Consider the following 21,644-nt stretch of genomic DNA (forward strand, 5'->3'; position numbering starts at 1 on the left):
AGTGGCAAGTAATATTCGCAGCAGACAAGTGCCAGGCAATGACCATCTCCAACAAGAGAGAGTCTAACCACCTCCCCTTGACATTCAACGGCATTAACATCGCCGAATCTCCCACCATCAACATCCTGGGGGTCACCATTGACCAGAAACTTAACTGGACCAGCCACATAAATACTGTGGCTACGAGAGCAGGTCACAGGCTGGGTATTCTGCGGCGAGTGACTCACCTCCTGACTCCCCAAAGCCTTTCCGCCATCTACAAGGCACAAGTCAGGAGTGTGATGGATTACTCTCCACTTGCCTGGATGAGTGCAGCTCCAGTAACACTCAAGAAGCTCAACATCATCCAGGACAAAGCAGCCTGTTTGATTGGCACCCTATCCACCACCCTAAACATTCACTCCCTTCACCATCGGCCCACCGTGGCTGCAGTGTGTACCATCCACAGGATGCACTGCAGCAACTTGCCAAGGCTTCTTTGACAGCACCTCCCAAACCTGCGACCTCTACCACCTAGGATAAGGGCAGCAGGCACATGGGAACAACACCACCTACACGTTCCCCTCCAAGTCACACACCATCCTGACTTGGAAATATATCGCCGTTCCTTCATCGTCGCTGGATCAAAATCCTAGAACTCCCTACCTTACATCACTGTGGGAGAACCTTCACCACACGGACTGCAGCGGTTCAAGAAGGCGGCTCACCACCACCTTCTCAAGGGCAATTAGGGATGGGCAATAAATGCTGGCCTCGCCAGCGACGCCCACATCTCATGAATGAATTTTTAAAAAATCACTCACCTCCCCTACTCTTTTAACATCATCTTCACTCACCTCCTCTACCTCTTCAACACCATATTCACTCACCTCCTCTACCTCTTCAACACCATATTCACTCACCTCCTCTACCTCTTCAACATCATCTTCACTCACCTCCCCATGCTCTTCAACATCATCTTCATTCACCTCCCCCACCTCTTCAACATCATCTTCACTCACCTCCCCTACCTCTTCAACAGCATCTTCACTCACCTCCCCTACCTCTTCAACATCATCTTCACCTCACCTCCTCTACCTCTTCAACATCATCTTCACTCACCTCCCCATGCTCTTCAACCTCATCTTCACTCACCTCCCCTACCTCTTCAACATTATCTTCACTCATCTCCCTATGCTCTTCAACATCATCTTCATTCACCTCCCCCACCTCTTCAACATCATCTTCACTCACCTCCCCTACCTCTTCAACAGCATCTTCACTCACCTCCCCTACCTCTTCAACATCATCTTCACCTCACCTCCCCTACCTCTTCAGCACCATCTTCAGTCACCTCCTCTACCTCTTCAACACCATATTCACTTACCTCTTCAATATCATCTTCACTCATCTCCCCATGCTCTTCAACATCATCTTCACTCACCTCCCCTACCTCTTCAACATCATCTTCACTCACCTCCCCTACCTCTTCAACATCATCTTCACTCACCTCCCCTACCTCTTCAACATCATCTTCATTCACCTCCCCTGCTTCTTCAACATCATCTTCATTCACCTCCCCTACCTCTTCAACACCATCTTCACTCACCTCCCCCACCTCTTCAACATCATCTTCATTCACCTCCCCATGCTCTTCAACATCATCTTCACTCACCTCCCCCACCTCTTCAACATCATCTTCATTCACCTCCCCTACCTCTTCAACATCATCTTCATTCACCTCCTGTACCTCTTCAAACTCATCAACATTCACCTCCCCTACCTCTTCAACCTCATCTTCGGTCACCTTTCTTAGCTCTTCTCCCAGGTCTTGTTCAGTATCTGGTTTTCCTCCTCCTACTGATCCACCATGGAACGTTTTGTAGTGTTAAAGTTGCTGCATAATCAAGCACTTTCAATTTGTTCTTGCTGAAAGTACAGACTTTACAATTAAATGCCTCAAAATTATTTCAGTGACAATCTCTGTTTCCCATTGTTTTTCCTGAAGCTGTGGTACCATCTCAGAACATTACAGCGGTTTGATGGTGAGCAGACGCTGCCTGTACCTGTAAGCCTTGATAGCGTAAGTATCCAAGTAGTTTAAGCTTGTAATCTAGTGGAGCCTTATTAAGATCAACTCCATTTTACCAGAGAGAAGTTAATCCTAACACAGAACTTAACTGCATTATCGGCAGCAGCAACTATTAATATATGGGAGAGGGGTACTACTGTGGGTTAGATATTGTCCTTTCAACTGTGCGGCTTGAGATCACATCTGACCCAAAATGATGGGATGAGCGTCTCTCTGCCTGCTGGCTGCAAATGGATTTGGGCAGTCATGCAGCATCAACCCAGCCTCTAATGAGTGTGGAACCACAGCAAAATTTGGCCTTAATTTGCCACCATACCAACCATGTCAGTCAGAGAGGCCACACTGGGAAATGGAAATGTAACAACAGTGGTGTAGGGATTAGGGGACTTTATTAGGAAAGACTTGGGGCAGTTTGCTCTGAAGCTGACTCTCCCTGACCTGGCAGTGGTTGGTGTTGACAATGGGTACCTGTAATGAGGAAAATTGCCCATTCCCCGGGACTAATGTTATATGCCACTGTCCAGGATATTACTTACAATTGTACAGTATTTCAAATACTTATAGAGCACACTGAGAGCTGATACCAGCACATGTATCATGTAGTGAAGAGAGTGATTGCTGAGACCAGTACGTGTATCACATGTAGTGCCCAGAGTGAGTGATGACACCAGCACATGTATCACATGTAGTGCCCAGAGTGATTACTGACACCAGCACATGTATCACATATAGAGTACACTGAGAGTTGACACCAACACATGTATCACATGTAGTGCCCAGAGTGGGAGCTGACCACCAGCACATGTATCACATATGTTTTTTAAGTATTAAATATGTTGCTGTGGTTTTCTGTGAGATCAGGGAAATGTAAGACAATATAAATATATCAGCTAATATATCAAAAATAGTCTCAGCACTTATGGTGTAAGTCTGAATGTGGAAATTAACTGGGAAGTTCATGGAGGGAATGGGATGTGGAGGAGCGACGGTTGCTTGATGGTTTTCCTACAGTGAGGATTCTGGAAGGAGGAAGAGGACATAGGCAGATTCACTTGGGCTTAAGAAGAACTAAAAGAAAAAGCTGTGTGTCTGACTCCATCATCCACCGTAGTTCAGTATAGTACCACCTCTAAAAATGAGCTGCGAATGTGTTGGGTTTAGTGACACTTTCGTGGCTTCATCAGGACCAGGGCGGCAGTAAATCCGTGAAATATCCTACAACGATCCAGCTGAACAAGAAGTGCTTTTCTCCGTCATGGTGAGCCTATAAAACAGGGTTTGGTTGTTTTGTATTATTTCCGATATAACCAGTGTCGTTGCAGGTGCCCGTTTACCAACGTGGCGGCACCATTATACCCAGGAAGACACGGGTGAGGAGGTCTACAAAGGATATGGAGACGATTTCCTACGCCCTATATATTGCACTTAATTCTGAGGTAATGGATTTTTCCGCTGGTTTAAATTGTACTTTTGTGATATTGCTGTGAACATGCCGAGCTAAGCAACTGAAATGAATTTGGGTAGTCACAGCCTTGCTTCTGGTGGGTGTGAGCATGCAGCAGAAATCGGCCTCTAAATTGAGAATCGCACTTAGAGAGGGTGGAAGGATGGCTGTTGTGGGAAATGGAAATGTCACACTGGTGCTGGAAGGGGCAGAGGCAGAGACATCTCATTCTGCATCTGATCTGGGACTGCTTGATGCTGACTCTGGGTGCAAAGAGTAAAAACATAAGTGGCAATCCCTAGCACTCTCCTTGACGACAGAAAATTCACTCAACAGTTAAAACTTGCTCTTGACGTTTATGATCTCAGCACCGGGAATTTCTATAGGGGGTTCTCCTGATCGGCTGCCGTAACTTCGGCAAATACAGCATTCGATTGAGAGAAAAGCCAAGGGAATTCCCGCTGATGATGTGCTACAATCTCATAACCCACTCCAGCTGTCATGCATTATTTTATGTTTTGCCTGATAAAGTCATATGTAATGGACCTATTCCTGGAAAGCTGAGGAACTGTAACTGCAGAAGTAAGTAATTCCGCTCCGGGGCGCTCTCTAATGGCACATTTGAGATCGGACCCTCACTGCGTGAGCCACTTGTGAGCAGCAGATTGCATCCTTCCACCCTGAGCAACACATTGCCATATTAATCATTTTCTTCTGCCGTTGTGATCCTTCTTCACCAGTTTCTAAACATAATGGGGAAAACTTTCGGTTTGGGTGCACAGCGGGCGCGATATTGGCACTGCACTCAACGCGGCAACTGAGAGATCCAAAGCACTTTAGGACTCGAGCTGTGTTAACATTCTGTCGGCGAGCTGGGGGAGGGGGCTCCAAATGCGCGCTCCGCTGCAGCTTGCTGGTTTCCCGAGGCGGAAAATCAGCCAGCTGTAAGCCACCCCCCCCCCCCCTCTGCTGTCCATGCAGCCAAACTGAGTTTGGGAGTTTACAAACGGAAAGCCACGGGGGGGGGGGGGGATAATTTGCGTCCGGCTGCCTCAAGCACAGCGAGTTAGTAATTGATTACTAGTGCTTCATTCACCTTTCAGACTGATCTGTTCCATGTTCCCGTTATAGAACTCAGCCACAGGGAAGTTGTTTATTGATGACGGGCACTCGTTCAACTATCGGAGTAAGAACCAATTCTTACTCAGGAGATTCAGCTTCAAGGATAACACATTTTCAGCAGTGTGAGTATCAGCAGCAGCTCAACTTTCACTGTCACTCATTCAGACAGTTCTGGGCCAAGGTCTCAACTGATGGGAGTGGTTTTTATATGTGGGGTGTAGATGGCTAATGATAGCCTTTGGTTGTCATAAGGAAGCACATCTAGAGGGGGAATGTCACAATGGTTAATTTTTATAAAGGAAGCATATAGCCATGAGAACTCAATAGGAGAGTTTACCAGGAGGTCCCTTTCTCAGTCCAGCCAAGGGGATCATTTATAAAGGAAAAGCCACAGCGTGAGAACCCTTTCTAAAGTGGAGTCTTACAGTGATGGCCTTTTCTAAGAAGTGAGTCTTACTGAGAAGGAGTCAAGCTACAAGGATCCTTTCTAAGGGAATTCTACAGCAACAATTTACGTAGTTTCTTTAACATGAAAACTATCCCAAGGCACTTCACCGAGGAGGAAAGGTGCAAGCACTCAGCTTTTGCGTGGGAGGGAATTAGGAGTTTGATAGAAGAGATTGGTTTTGAGAATTTGTTTTAAAGCTGAGGCTGGAGGTAGAAAGTTGGAGCATTTAGGAAGAAGGGAGGTTGAGAATAGGGTCAAAGTGGCTGAAGTCTCTGCCATCAAAGGTAGAGCGGAGCAATGGAGAAATACAGAGGAGGCTGAACATGACTAGCCCTTAGCGTGGGATAGGATGCCGGTGGTTGACTTTCGGATGCTTTGGGGATTTATGGAGGGCGAAGGTCAGAAGCTGGCAAGAAGAACTCTGAGCTAGAGGTGACGAAGGCATGAAAAAGAGTCTCGGTAGCAGTGTAAGGTTGTGGTGGAGATGGGCAATGTTGTGGAGGTGGAAGTTATCTCGGTGATGACAGGATGTAGGTTTACAATTCAGCTCTAGGTCGGACAGAACGCTGAAGTTCCGTGCAGTCTCTTCAGCCTGAGCTGGCAGTCAGAGGGAGGCGAAGTCAATGGTAAGGGTGCGGAGTTTTCGGTCTGACCCCTGGTGGGAATTTTAACTTCCGGGCGGGAAAGCGGCTTAGTGAACAGCCAGCTCGTCCGGGAGCAGTAACAGGAGTCTCAGTCGATGTTAACAGCTGGGTCTCATTAACATGCCAGTGGCCAACTTCCTGACCAAAAAGGCCTGGAAGTTGATGGGAAATGGTGGAAAGTTGGCAGGCCCAGAGGCTACCCTAGGATCTCCCGGAACGGAGCATGAATCTCCCGGGCACTGCTGTTAGCAGCCCAGGAGAATCTCGCCCTTTAAATTTCTTGGCACAACATCGCCCCTCCCCCTTCTGCTCTGACAACAAGAGTCGCCGCTGCAGTGAGTCAGCTCTACTTGGGGGTGACCAGAAACAGGACTCTGGGGCAGGAGGGAAGAGAGAGAGACGGAGTGGGTTGAGGTGTGGGGCTGGGTTTGAAGAGGGTGCACAAGGACTAGGGGCAGGGGATTGAGGCTCGGGTGGGGGGAAGAGTGGGCGATCAAGGACTGGGGGGGCAGTGGATTAGAGCTTGTGGAGTGGGGAGAGAGTAACAGCGAACTGGGGGTCAGTGGTGAGGTAGATGGGACTGGGGGTCAAGGGGAGAGAGCGAGACTGGGGAATGGAGGTTGGCGAGTTTGGGGCTTGTTGGGGGCGGGGTGAGTGAGACTGGCAGTTGGGGGTTTGGGATTCGGGCAGGCGGGGGGGGAGACAGAGGAATGCTGGGAACCCCTGCTCCTTTTGGACCCTCAAAGTATAGTTTCAAACTTACCTGGAAAAGTCCTGTTGACCTAATAGGACCCCAGTTTGCATACATGTATACCTGAATCAGATAGGCGCCTCATATTCCTGAAAAAACAGGCATTTTAAAATTGGAACAGAGTGGGTATTTCATCTGCTCCATTTTAACTGCTCCCCTGTCAAGAAACTGGGAGGGGGGAGTAAAAATTCCCCCCAATGACTTTAGTCTTCCCAGTGTTAGAGGAAATTTGGGCTAATCCATGACATTTTTGTCAGGCAGTATGATAGCCAGGAGGTGGTTGAGGGACATGTTGAAAAATTGTGCTGGGAACTGGCGGGAAGCCAATGTAACACCTTTGTTCAAGAAGGGAGAGAAGAATAAATCGGATAACTGGAGCCCAGTTAGCCTAATGTTATTTGTGGGCAAACTCTTAAAATCCATAATTTGAGATGCATGGGATAATTAAGTACAGCCAGCTATCTCACGGGAAGCAGTTACAAAATTATAGGTGTACGATATGAAATGAAATGTAGAAGCACAGATGGAAAGTTAGTTGACGAGCATGAAACAAAGGATAAATTGGATTGGAGAAGGATTGGAAGAGGTGTACCCCAGAGATCAGTGCTGGATCAGTTTTGTTCTTGATTATATAGATGATTTGGACTTGGGCACATGCAGAATGATATTGAGTTTGCTGATGAGACAGAAGTAGGGGGTTTTGGCAAACAGCAAGGAGGATTGTTAAAGCCTTCAGAAAGACTTAAGTTAGCAGAATGAACAGGCAAGTTGCAGAAGCAATTTAAAAAAGAAAGACTTGAAATTATATAGCGCCTTTCACAACCTCAGGATGTCCCAAAGCGCATTACTGCCAACAAAATACTTTTGAAGTACTTCAGAGGACATAGATTTAAGGTGATTGGCAAAAGAACCAAAGGTGACATAAGGAAAAACATTTTTACACAGCGAGTGGTTAGGATCTGGAATGCACTGCCTGTGGGGTTGGTGGAGGCAGATTCAATCATGGCTTTCAAAAGGGAACTGGATAAGTACTTGAAAGGAAGAAAAATAGCAGGGCTATGGGACTAGCTGGATTGCTCTTGCAAAGAGCCGGCGCCTTCCGTGCTGTAACCTCTCTATGATTCTATGAAGTAGTCATTGTTGTAATGTAGAATATGCGGCAGCCAATTTGCGCATAGCAAGGTCCGACAAACAGCAATGTGATAATGACCAGATAATCTGTTTTAGTGATGTTGGTTGAGGGATAAATATTGGCCAGAGCACCAGGGAGAACTCCCCTGTTCTTCGAAATAGTGCCATGGGTTCTTTTACGTCCACCTGAAAGGGCAGAGGTGGCCTCGGTTTAACGTCTCATCCGAAGGATGGCATCTCCAACAGTGCAGCAACTCCCTCAGTGGAGTGTCAGTTTTGATTTTGTGCTCAAAACTCTGGAGTGGGACTTGAACACACAACCTTCTTCCAGTGCTTTCCTGGTCAAGTGCTACCAACTGAGCCACGGCTGACACCTAAAGTGGGGAAGGGTGAGATAATTCATTTTAAGAAGAAAAACAAGGAATGAAAGTATAAATTCAATGAAAAAACCCCGGTGGATGTGAAAGAACAGGAAGACCTAGAGGTGGAAATACATTATTCTCTGAAAGTGCGAGTGTATGAAGATAAAGCCATAAAAAATGCTAGTAGCATTTTAGACTTTATAAATATGGCCATTGAATACAAGAGTAAAGAAGTAATGATAAATTTGTACATGACAGTGGTTCAGCCACAGTTTGGAGTACTGTGTGTAGTTTTGGGTGCCCCATTATAGAAAGGACATTTAAGCCATAGAGAGCACTGATTCATCAGAATGTGACCATGGATGAGAAACTGTAGCCATTAGGAGAGACTTGAGATACTGGGACTATTCCCACTGGAGCAGAGAAGGTTAAGAGATTTAATAGAGGTTTTTAAAATTATGAAAAATGTTGATAAGGTGAATAGGGAATGTCCATTTCCTGTGGCTGGAGAGTCAGTGACAAGAGGTAATCAATTTAAGATTATCACTGAGAGCGAGGAAATATTTCTTTACACAGAGGATTGTTGGAGCATCTAATGCTTTGCCCCACAAAGTAGTTGAGACAGAAACTATTGTTTTTTTTAAGGGAAGAGTAGATAAATATTGGAAGCAGGGGAAGATACAGGGCTAATGGGAGAGAGCAGGGCAGTGCGGTTAGTTTTGGATTGATTTTGCAATACCGACGCGACATGATGAGGCGAATGGCTTCCTTCGCTACTGTAAACTTCAGTAGTTCTGGACTACTGCAACTTTGGGAGTTCCAGCTAACATATAAATAGACTGGAGTTACCACCTGATTCAACAGGGACCTTTGTCGGAGTAGATCATTCGCAGGATGGTGACTAAGTAACTAATATTAAGTCAAATCTGGCTAAGAGTGGGTAGAACTTTTGTTGTTTTGCCAGTTTTCGTCCCTCATGACTTCTTGCTGGAGTACAGTTCTATGGACACCAACTGCCCTCTGGTGTCTAGGCCAAGCTGTCATGCTTTCATGTGTGAGCTGAGACACCAAGGGGGTTAAATTGGTTTACCCCTGAAAACAGGCGCTGGCATCGCATTGCGCGATTAACCCGTGGCCAGTCAACCCGTCGCAGGTAGCATGAGACATTCGTGCTACCAGAGAACGTACCTCGTGCATGCGAAAAAAACAAACCTTCACATGACGATTCCACGACATTCACACTTTCCACCAGAAGGGGAGCCCAAATCTCTGAAAGGCATCTCTTAAAGGTAGCCGGTATCTGTTATTTGCTAAAATTACGATACAGGTCTGCACGGAGTCTGAACATAGATCAGACATCGGACTCGCAAAACACAGATGCAGTTCTCATCCCTATGTTTACAAACTGTTGAGTTATGTTAAAACATTGAATAAAGGTTGTGCAGTACTAAATCTCACATCCTCCAATTTGCACACCAGACCTCACCAATCTGCCAGTCCGAGTTGTTACCAGGCCTGCGAGACTGTGTGCATCAAGGATCTCTGCTGGTGCACTAGAGACATTGGTGCAAGAGGTGGACAGAAGGAGGGACATCCTATATCTGCAGGGGGGCAAGAGGTCCTCCAGACATATGCTCAAAAGGCAGGGGAGGCAGTGGGGGACGTAGTCGATACCAGGCACATAGCACCACGAACATGGATGCAGTGCAGGAAGAAGTTCAAGTGGTCAAGATGAGTGAGGTCAACTGTCAAGTGGCATCTCCTACCAACTGCACCACTAGCCGCATTCACTGCTCCACACACTACACCCCCATCACCCACATACCAACAAACTCTTTCCAAGAGCACTCAACTCACCCTCACACCATTGTTGCAAGCCGATCACCCACAACTCACAGGCCACACATACTGGCAGCTATTCAACCATGACAGCCACATCACCCAGACATACATCCCGCTTTCTTGCAGAAGACAATGGCGCATAACAGGAGGCAGCAGGTGACAGTGGCATATAGCCTCGAGCCTGAGGTCAGATCATGAGATCATGGTTGATCTGTGACCTATCTCCATATACCCACCTTAGCCCCATATCCTTTAATACCCTTGGTTCACAGAAATCTGTCAATCTCAGATTTAAAATTAACAAGTGAGCTAGCATCAACTGCCGTTTACAGAAGAGCGTTCCAAATTTCTCCTATCTTTTGCGCGTAGAAGCGTTTCCTAACTTCACTCTTGCACATTCTGGCTCTAAATGTTACGCTAGGTCCCCTCCAAAAACAGGTACAAATGCATCAGCAGCCAGAGGCAATAATCCATCAACTAACCTGTAAATCCTGCTTGGTCCCTTTAAATAGCGCTGGTGGGGGGGGGTCCTCCACGCACTCTAAGACATGTTTGGATGGTTAAGACTGTGCATTGAGTGGAGCATAAAGTGCCAAATCATTTTAAATCAGCGTTGCACGCTGATCGAACGCATATTCTTCTTACTTTACATTGTCTGCGCATGGGCTAAACCCTTTACCAAGATGGCATCCGGCGCACGTCACGCTAGAAGCATGTGTGCACATTCAAGATGCCACCTTGGCACTTCGTGAGGCTGCATAGTGCAGAAACAACGGGCACTACACAGCCCAGTTTAGCGCCTCAATTGTTCACAGGAATCACAGCTAAACCCCAGCATTTATGCATACACTTTCCAGTAGAGGGATGCTGGTTTACTTTGCCCTTTCCCAGTCAGGGACACTGAGACACTGTTCCTCCAGCTGAAATCAGCTAACTCAGCATGAACTGGCAATTGAAGCTGGAATATCTGGTCGCTATGCCTCAGTTACATACTACCTTTACTGATTAGGCTACTGGAGAGATAAACCTGGTGAGGGAAATTTATATAAGGGTCTCATGACCCCAATGAATTATTCCTCATTCGCTGTTCATCATTGAGCACCCACAACCTGTGTAAAGGCTGAACCGTGTAATGTATTTTCCCCCTATGATCAGGTGTGCTGACGAGAGGGGACAGTATTGCACTGATTGTCTGGTGGAGAGGGTCCTCGTTATGGGAGCTGCAAGACCTTCTTGTGTGACAGCGCATTGCCCAGGTAAACAAACTGACCAGACTGTCCTCGATGATCCTTCGTAACAGAGAGTTTTGTTCATTTGAGTATTCACAAAAATGATCTGTTTTCCAGCGGTAAAACGAAAAACTGAGAATGCTGAAATCTAAAATAAACAAAAAAAAATGCTGGAAATACATGACAGATCCAGTAATATCTGGAATTGTGGGGCACTCACCGATAGAGTCGGTGGGACACACAGTGGGAGAGTGACTGGGGCACTCACCGAGAGAGTCATTGGGACACACAGTGGGAGAGTGACTGGGGCACTCACCGAGAGAGTCGGTGGGACACACAGTGGGAGAGTGAGCGGGGCACTCGCCGAGAGAGTAGGTGGGACACACAGTGGGAGAGTGAGCGGGGCACTCGCCGAGAGAGTCGGTGGGACACACAGTGGGAGAGTGAGCGGGGCACTCGCCGAGAGAGTCGGTGGGACACACAGTGGGAGAGTGAGCGGGGCACTCACCGAGAGAGTCGGTGGGACACACAGTGGGAGAGTGAGCGGGGCACTCGCCGAGAGAGTCGGTGGGACACACAGTGGGAGAGTGAGCGGGGCACTCGCCGAGAGAGTCGGTGGGACACACAGTGGGAGAGTGACTGGGGCACTCGCCGAGAGAGTCGGTGGGACACACAGTGAGAGAGTGAGCGGGGCACTCACCGAGAGAGTCGGTGGGACACAGTGGGAGAGTGACTGGGGCACTCACCGAGAGAGTCGGTGGGACACACAGTGGGAGAGTGACTGGGGCACTCACCGAGAGAGTCGGTGGGACACACAGTGAGAGAGTGAGCGGGGCACTCGACGAGAGAGTCGGTGGGACACACAGTGAGAGAGTGAGCGGGGCACTCGCCGAGAGTCGGTGGGACACACAGTGGGAGAGTGAGCGGGGCACTCACCGAGAGAGTCAGTGGGACACACAGTGGGAGAGTGAGCGGGGCACTCACCGAGAGAGTCGGTGGGACACACAGTGGGAGAGTGAGCGGGGCACTCACCGAGAGAGTCAGTGGGACACAGTGGGAGAGTGACTGGGGCACTCACCGAGAGAGTCGGTGGGACACACGGTGGGAGAGTGAGCGGGGCACTCGCCGAGAGAGTCGGTGGGACACACAGTGGGAGAGTGAGCGGGGCACTCACCGAGAGAGTCAGTGGGACACACGGTGGGAGAGTGAGCGGGGCACTCACCGAGAGAGTCGGTGGGACACAGTGGGAGAGTGAGCGGGGCACTCGCCGAGAGAGTCGGTGGGACACACAGTGGGAGAGTGAGCGGGGCACTCGCCGAGAGAGTCGGTGGGACACACGGTGGGAGAGTGACTGGGGCACTCGCCAAGAGAGTCGGTGGGACACACAGTGGGAGAGTGACTGGGGCACTCACCGAGAGAGTCAGTGGGACACACAGTGGGAGAGTGAGCGGGGCACTCACCGAGAGAGTCAGTGGGACACACAGTGGGAGAGTGAGCGGGGCACTCGCCGAGAGAGTCGGTGGGACACACGGTGGGAGAGTGAGCGGGGCACTCGCCGAGAGAGTCGGTGGGACACACAGTGGGAGAGTGACTGGGGCACTCACCGAGAGAGTCAGTGGGACACACAGTGGGAGAGTGAGCGGGGCACTCGCCGAGAGAGTCGGTGGGACACACAGTGGGAGAGTGACTGGGGCACTCGCCGAGAGAGTCAGTGGGACACACAGTGGGAGAGTGAGCGGGGCACTCGCCGAGAGAGTCGGTGGGACACAGTGGGAGAGTGAGCGGGGCACTCGCCGAGAGAGTCAGTGGGACACAGTGGGAGAGTGAGCGGGGCACTCGCCGAGAGAGTCAGTGGGACACACAGTGGGAGAGTGACTGGGGCACTCGCCGAGAGAGTCGGTGGGACACAGTGGGAGAGTGAGCGGGGCACTCGCCGAGAGAGTCAGTGGGACACAGTGGGAGAGTGAGCGGGGCACTCGCCGAGAGAGTCAGTGGGACACACAGTGGGAGAGTGACTGGGGCACTCACCGAGAGAGTCGGTGGGACACACAGTGGGAGAGTGAGCGGGGCACTCGCCGAGAGAGTCAGTGGGACACACAGTGGGAGAGTGAGCGGGGCACTCACCGAGAGAGTCAGTGGGACACACAGTGGGAGAGTGAGCGGGGCACTCACCGAGAGAGTCGGTGGGACACACAGTGAGAGAGTGAGCAGGGCACTCACCGAGAGAGTCGGTGGGACACAGTGGGAGAGTGACTGGGGCACTCACCGAGAGAGTCAGTGGGACACACAGTGGGAGAGTGAGCGGGGCACTCACCGAGAGAGTCGGTGGGACACACAGTGGGAGAGTGACTGGGGCACTCGCCGAGAGAGTCAGTGGGACACACAGTGGGAGAGTGACTGGGGCACTCACCGAGAGAGTCAGTGGGACACACAGTGGGAGAGTGAGCGGGGCACTCGCCGAGAGAGTCGGTGGGACACAGTGGGAGAGTGAGCGGGGCACTCGCCGAGAGAGTCGGTAGGACACACAGTGGGAGAGTGAGCGGGGCACTCGCCGAGAGAGTCGGTGGGACACAGTGGGAGAGTGAGCGGGGCACTCGCCGAGAGAGTCGGTAGGACACACAGTGGGAGAGTGACTGGGGCACTCGCCGAGAGAGTCGGACAGACACTCAGTGAGGGAAACTCACTGGAAGAGAGACCAGGAGAGTTGGTGGGAGTTGGTGACATTTGGCCGATTTTTATTTCAGTGACTCCGAGACCCAGGAAAGGGAATGAGAGAAAATGGAGAATTAAGTTGTACAAATCAACCAGCCTCTTCTGTTCCTAGCTGAGCAACGCACATGAGATCTCCTCTGTAGGAAACAGAGGGATTAGAATGATTCAAAATATTTGCCTCTGGGCAGCTGCATTTGAATTTTGCTTTAATTTTCCAAGAAAACTGAAAGATGAATAGGAGCTGACTGTAATGATCTGGCTGGAGAGTGTGTGTTCTACTGAGGCCACTGTCTGAGGCTGAACCAGACCGTTTCCACTCTCGGCGTCCTATTTGATCCTGAGCTGCGTTTCCGATCCCATACCCTTTCTATCACAAAGACTGCCGACTTCCACCTCTGTAATATCGCCCGTCTCTGCCCCTGCCTCAGCCCATATGTTGCTGAAACCATTGCCATGCTTTTGTTACCTCCAGACTCGACTCTTCCAACGCGTTCCTGGCCGGTCTCCCATCTTCCATCTGCCATTAACTTCAGCTCATCCAAAGCTCTGCTGCCTGTATCCTAACTCGCACCAGATCCTGTTCTCCCATCACCCCTGTGCTCACTGACCTACATTGGCTCCCGGTCCGGTAATGCCTCAAATTTAAAATTCTTATCCTTGTGTTCAAATCCCTCCATGGCCTCGCTCCTCCCTATCTCTGTAACCTCCTACAACCTTCCGAGAACTCTGCGTTCCTCTAACTCTGGCCTCTTGTCCATCCCTGATTTAATTGCTCCACCATTGGCAACAGTGCATACAGCTGCCTAGGCCCTAAGCATTGGCATTCCCTCCCTAAACCTCTCCGCCTCTCTCTCCTCCTTTACGACACTCCTTAAAACCTAACTCTTTGACCAAGCTTTTGGTCACCTGTCCTAATATCTCAGCGTCAAATTTTGTCTGATTACGCTCCTATGAAGTGCCTTGGGATGTTTTACTACGTTAAAGGCACTATATAAATGCAATTTGTTGTTGTGTTCATTGATACTTACCACTCTGTTGTTAGCGATGTTCCTGATAATTCTGTTCATTTCCCTCTCCAGATGGACCGAAGAGTCCGATACATTTCACCTACGATGTGAAAAAGTCCCTCTTAAACATTGAAAGTCTACGATTTAACGCAGGGTGTGACTGGATGCTGAAGCTTCATTACTGAAGGGTGGACATCGAGCTATCTGAGTGGGCCTCTGAGACAATGCTCTTCACTTGCACATTTGGTCACCTAGTTTACTGGGATCGTTGCCCCTGCAATAGGAACCACTATAGATCGAATCCCCCCAAAATCAATCCAGTCTAGGATATTTTTAAGGTCCTGTAACATTTGTTTTCTAACTACTGTGACATGAATTCCTGTTGATTATTTCTTTCCTTTATTAATTTAACCTATATAATCTTGCTAGATATAAATAGTTTTATATGTATATATATATATTTGAGTGTGTGGCAACAATTTTCCGGTGTCTTAGAGGACAAGTAGTGAGACACAGAGCGAAGTAGATCAAGGAGGTTCCAGATTTGATCCCCAGTCTGTGATCTCAACCAAGGTAGCATGTGCTAGTACGGGGGAGCGATGAAAAGTTAGCCAAGTTACCCTCTCCTAACCACTCTGCAGTGACTCCTGCTAAAATGTGCATGTGTGTGGATGTCAGGTGAGAACAGGATCAGGCTCAGCTGTGCTGCTTTCTTCGGACGAGAAGCCTGTTGTTGCTTCCTGTCTAGGCCGACACATGAAGAGTGGCCACTTGAGTAAGGGACTAGAGGTAGACGTGCGCACTTGGTTACGTCCAACCCTTCAGGAGAGGACGGGGAAAGTTGACTTTATATTCACCCGGCAGGATTATGAAGCACATTTACTAGCAATGTTCTCACTTAGAATCATAGAAAGTTACAGCCCAGAAGGAGGCCATTCAGCCTATCGTGTCTGTGCTGGCAGAAAAAGAGCTATCCAGCTTAATCCCACTTTCCAGCTCTTGGTCCATAGCCCTGTAGGTTATGGCACTTCAAGTGCACATCCAAGTACCTTTTAAATGAGTTGAGGGTTTCTGCCTCTACCACCCTTTCAGGCAGTGAGTTCCAGACCCTCACCACCCTCTGGGTGAAAAAAATTCTCCTCAGCTCCTCTCTAAGCCGTCTACCAATTACTTTAAATCTATGCCCCCCGGTCACTGACCCCTCTGCTAAGGAAAATAGGTACTCCCTATCCACTCTATCTAGTTCTGTCATAATTTTATATACCCCAATTAAATCTCTCCTTAGCCTCCTTTGTTCCAAAGAAAACAACCCCAGCCTATTCAATCTTTTCTCATAGCTACAATTCTCCAGCCCTGGTAACATCTCTTCTGTACCCGCTCTAGTGTAATCACATCCTTCCTGTAATGTGGTGACCAGAACTGTATGCAGTACTCAAGCTGTGGCGTAACCGATGTTTTATACAGTTCTAGCATAACCTCCCTGCCCTTATATTCTATGCCTCGGCTAATAAAGGAAAGTATCCCGTATGCCTTTTTAAGCACCTTATCTACCTGTCCTGCTACCTTCAGGGATATGTGACATGCTCTTCAAGGTCCCTCACTTCCTCTACACCTCTCAGTATCCTCTTGTTTATTGTGTATTCTCTTGCCTTGTTTGCCCTCCCCAAGTGCATTACCTCACACTTCTCTGGATTGAATTCCATTTGCCACTTTTCTGCCCACCTGACCAGTCCATTGATATCTTCCTGCAGTCCACAGCTTTCCACCTCACTATCAACCACACTGCCAATTTTTGCATAATCTGCAAACTTCTTAATCAAGCCCCCCACATTCAAGTCCAAATCATTAATATCTACCACAAAAAGCAAGGGACCTAGTACTGAGCTTTGCGGGACCCCACTGGAAACAGCCTTCCAGTTGCAAAAACACCTATCAACCATTACCATTTGCTTTCTGCCACTGAGATAATTTTGGATCGAACCAGCCACTTTCCCTTGGATCCCATAGGCTTTTACTTTTTTGACCACTCTGCCATGTGGCACCTTGTCAAAAGCCTTCCTAAAATCCATGTACACTACATCAAACGCATTACCCTCAGCGACCCTCCTTGTTACCTGCTCAAAAAATTCAATCAAGTTAGTCAGACACGACCTTCCCTTAACAAATCCATGCTGACTGTCCTTGATTAACCTGTGTCTTTCTAAATGACGATTTACGCTGTCCCTCAGAATCGATTCCAATAATTTGCCCACCACCGAGGTTAGACTGATTGGCCTATAATTACTCAGTCTGTCTCTTTCTCCCTTTTTAAACAACGGTACAACGTTAGCAGTCCTCCAATCCTCCGGCACCATGCCTGTAGCCAGGGAGGATTGGAAAATGATGGTCTAAGCCCCTGCTACTTCCTTCTTGCTTCTCTTAACAGCCTGGGATACATTTCATCTGGGCCTGGCGATTTATCTACTTTCAAAGATGCTAAACCCCTTAATACTTCTCTCACACTGTTTATCCCATCCAATATTTCACATTCCTCCTCCTTAACTACAGTCTCTGCATTGTCCCTCTCTTTTGTGAAGAGAGAGGCAAAGTATTCATTGAGAACCATGCCTACATAGAGTCATAGAGTTATACAGCACGGATAGAGGCCCTTCGGCCCATCGTGTCCGCTCCGGCCATCAGCCCTATCTAATCCCATATTCCAGCATTTGGTCCGTAGCCTTGTATGCTATGGCATTTCAAGTGCTCATCCAAATGCTTCTTGAATGTTGTGAGGGTTCCTGCCTCCACAACCCTTTCAGACAGTGAGTTCCAGACTCCAACCACCCTCTGGGTGAAAAAGTTCTTTCTCAAATCCCCTCTAAACCTCCCGCCTTTTACCTTGAATCTATGTCCCCTTGTTATAGAACCCTCAACGAAGGGAAAAAGCTCCTTAGTATCCATCCTATCTGTGCCCCTCATAATTTTGTACACCTCAATCATGTCCCCCCTCAGCCTCCTCTGCTCCAAGGAAAACAAACCCAATCTTCCCAGTCTCTCTTCATAGCTGAAGCGCTCCAGCCCTGGTAACATCCTGGTGAATCTCCTCTGCACCCTCTCCAAAGCGATCACATCCTTCCTGTAGTGTGGCGACCAGAACTGCACACAGTACTCCAGCTGTGGCCTAACCAGTGTTTTATACATCTTCCGCCTCCACACATAGGTTACCTTTTTAGTCTCTAATAGACCTTACTATTTCCTTAGTTATTCTCTAACGGGTTTGCCACAGACCTTCTTCACAGTGCTGGAGATTTCCGCTGCAACCAGTGGGGGAAAAAATAACTGCTTGACCATGCAGCTGTCTGAGGTGGGCTCCGAGGATTTGTGATGTTGAAAGCAGCTCAACAGGGTGTTCTTCATAGATTCCCAGTCCAATTTTTCCAATGATGGAAAGTTTCATGGTGCTGGGAAAATACTGGGGTTGACCTGGCCAGGTAAATCTCTTGGAATTATCTTCGAGATTGTATATTTGGAACATGCTGTCCATCTTGCTGACCTAGAACCTAAAGCTTCCACCTTTGAACCTCACATCCAGAGAAAGCTTCTGGACAGGCCCTCATTTGCTGAGCTCCATGAGATGCCACTTCTGACCCCAGTGTAACACAATGGCAAATTCAGTCTTGGGAGAATTCCTTTCATTTAGTGTTCATTCAGTTAATGAATGTCAATTGTACAATTGTAGCAAGACTTTCTTACTCCCAATGCTTTGAGTGACACTCAAAGCATTGGGAGCATTGGCTGTGCATTCTACCACAACTGAGAACGTTCTACTGGCTAGTGCATATCCACTGACTGTACAACGCCGGAGTGTATGACCACCAAGTGCCATGGTGCCATGTGTGATACTTCAGGCACGACTATTTTGAGGAAGTGAAATCTCATCTGGATCAAGCTTAAAACATTGGTAATTCAAGGTAAAGCCTGGGAATGGATAAGAAAGTGGCTGACAGATGAAGAGCGGTGGGGAGTTGTTAGAGGAATTGTGTCGGGATGGGGGAAGTGCTGAGTAGAGTGCTCCAGGGATTGGTATTGGAATCTGAATGGTTTCTAGTTTACACTCACAACTTGAGTTTTGAGGCTCATTGACAGTGGTGCTCACTAATACAAATGGCCTGACCTCCAGTGCTTGGAAAGCAGTTTAGACTCAGATTTTCTTGGGTCTAGCAGTCTATTGTCAAATCCGAGCCTCAGTTCCTAGAAAATTAAATGTGCTGACTCAGCTCAATTCCCACTTCTCTTCATAGGCACGAATGGCCAAATGGCCTCCTTCTGTGCTGCATCATTCTATGATTCTGTGAATGTTTACTGACGATTCCTGAGCATCTCATCCATTGATGCGTTCATAGCATATTGAAGTCAACTAATTTACATTATTTGCAATATTTTCAATAATGTTCAATTACAAAAATGGTAGATGAACAGGAAATGTGCCTCCTGCTATAGATCAAATTAAGGATGTTAAAAGCCACAAATATTCCTGCACAACTCACAGAATTTACAAAATTTGGTATATCTGTTCAGATTCTTTTCCCCCAAGATTTCTGTCATTAATTGTTTCACTTCTCACACAGTTCATCAAACAAATGTTCAGAAATAATAAACTGTTGCTTGACGACTAAGATTTTATTTATCTGTTTCAGTTTTCTACATTATTTCCAGCAGTTGTCAGCTGACAGAAAAAATTTTGTAAACAATTGATTGTTTGAAAACAATTTTTCCCATTGGTTTAAGCCACTTAAAGCACCTGCATAATGCTTAAAATGCTTTTTGAATTTGAATTTATTTGAGAGTTTGTTTTTGACGGAGGGCCCTCGATTCTTTTCTGAAGTTGTACATTCAGATTTTCTTCCTGATGACTTTTTATTTTGTTCTCAGGAGGTGGACTATGTTGGCAAGGCCGTATTTATTGCTCATCTCTAGCTGCACTGCAAAAGTGTTGGTGGATGGACTTGAATTTTTGTACAACCAGTGGCTGTAGAATCGCATGTAGACCTGACTGGATTGGGGTGGCAAGTTCCCTTCCCTGAGGGATATTAGTGAACCAATTGGGTTTTTCCAACAATCAAGCAACTTTAAGAACATAAGAATTTGGAGCAGGAGTAGGCCATGCGGCCCCTCGAGCCTCCTCCGCCATTCAATCAGATCATGGCTGATCTTCAACTTCAACTCCACTTTCCCGCCCAATCCTCATATCCCTTGATTCCCCTAGACCCCAAAAATCTATCTCAGCCTTGAATATACTCAACGTCTCAGTAGCCACAGCCCTCTGGGGTAGAGAATTCTAAAGATTTACAACCACCTGAGCAAAGAAATTCCTCCTCATCTCAGTCTTAAATGGCCGACCCCTTATCCTGAGACTATGCCCCCTAATTCCAGAGACTCCAGCCAGGGGAAATGACCTCTTAGCATCTACCCTGTCAAGCCCCCTCAGGATCTTATATGTTTCTATGTGATAATCTCTCATTCTTCGAAACTCCAGGGAATATAGGGCCATTTTACTCAATCTCTCCTCATAGGACAACCCTCTCATCCCAGGAATCAATCTAGTGAGCCTTCGTTGGACCGCCTCTAAAGCAAGTATATCTTTCCTTAGATAAGGAGACCAAAACTGTGCATTGGGCTCCAGGTGTGGTCTCACCAAAGCCTTGTACAATTGTAGCAAGACTTCCTTACTTTTGATCTCCAACCCCCTTGCAATAAAGCCCAACATTCCATTTGCCTTCCTAATTACTTGCTGTACCTGCATGCTAACTTTCTGTGTTTCTTGTACGAGGATACCCAGATCTCTCTCAACACAAACATTTAATAGTTTCCCACCATTTAAAAAATATTCTGCTTTTCTATTCTTCCTACCAAAGTGAATAACCTCACAGTTCCCCACATTATACTCCATCTGCCATTTTCTTGTCCACTCACTTAACATGTCTATATCCCTTTGCAGACTCTTTGTGTCCTCCTCACAACTTACTTTCTCACCTACCTTTGCATTGTCAGCAATTTGGATGCATTACACTCGATCCCTTCATTAGAATCATAGAAAGGTTACAGCACGGAAGGAGGTCATTTGGCCCATCAAGTTCACGCCGGCTCTATGCAAGAACAATCCAGCTAGTCCCACTCCCCAGCCATTTCCCCATAGCCCTGCCAATCTTTTCCTTTCAAGTCTTTATCCAGTTCCCTTTTGAAGGCCATGGTTGAATCTGCCTCCACCACCCTCTCGGGCAGTGCATTCCAGATCCTAACCACTTGTTGTGTAAAAAAGTTTTTCTTCATGTCACCTTTGGTTCTTTTGCCAATCACCTTAAATCTATGTCCTCTGGTTCTTGACCCTTCTGCCAATAGGAAGAGTTTTTCTCTTATCTTTTTTTTTTATTCGTTCACGGGATGTGGGCGTCGCTGGCGAGGCCAGCATTTATTGCCCATCCCTAATTGCCCTCGAGAAGGTGGTGGTGAGCCGCCTTCTTGAACCGCTGCAGTCCGTGTGGTGACTGTTCTCCCACAGTGCTGTTAGGAAGGGAGTTCCAGGATTTTGACCCAGCGACAATGAAGGAACGGCGATATATTTCCAAGTCGGGATGGTGTGTGACTTGGAGGGGAACGTGCAGGTGGTGTTGTTCCCATGTGCCTGCTGCTCTTGTCCTTCTAGGTGGTAGAGGTCGCGGGTTTGGGAGGTGCTGTCGAAGAAGCCTTGGCGAGTTGCTGCAGTGCATCCTGTGGATGGTACACACTGCAGCCACAGTGCGCCGGTGGTGAAGGGAGTGAATGTTTAGGGTGGTGGATGGGGTGTCAATCAAGCGGGCTGCTTTATCTTGGATGGTGTCGAGCTTCTTGAGTGTTGTTGGAGC

The 21,644-nt window shown here is 47.9% G+C and overlaps 1 protein-coding gene across 4 annotated transcripts in view; it reads left to right on the forward strand.

The window, feature by feature from the left end:
• LOC137326256 (neutral alpha-glucosidase C-like) overlaps positions 1–19,418 on the forward strand; it is a 159,656-nt gene extending 140,238 nt beyond the window's left edge. For 3 of the 4 annotated variants that reach the window (XM_067991177.1, XM_067991178.1, XM_067991179.1), the window contains 5 exons: positions 1,988–2,062; positions 3,394–3,507; positions 4,647–4,759; positions 10,971–11,071; positions 14,836–19,418. In XM_067991177.1, the coding sequence (XP_067847278.1) occupies positions 1,988–2,062; positions 3,394–3,507; positions 4,647–4,759; positions 10,971–11,071; positions 14,836–14,948 (516 nt within the window). In that variant the 3' untranslated portion in view covers positions 14,949–19,418. Of the gene's footprint in view, positions 1–1,987; positions 2,063–3,082; positions 3,370–3,393; positions 3,508–4,646; positions 4,760–10,970; positions 11,072–14,835 lie in introns of those variants that run through there. The other variant, XM_067991180.1, reaches the window with a different exon arrangement.
• The last annotated feature ends 2,226 nt before the right edge of the window (positions 19,419–21,644 follow it).

This window comes from Heptranchias perlo, chromosome 10 (assembly GCF_035084215.1).
Source record: "Heptranchias perlo isolate sHepPer1 chromosome 10, sHepPer1.hap1, whole genome shotgun sequence".
NCBI lineage: Eukaryota > Metazoa > Chordata > Chondrichthyes > Hexanchiformes > Hexanchidae > Heptranchias > Heptranchias perlo.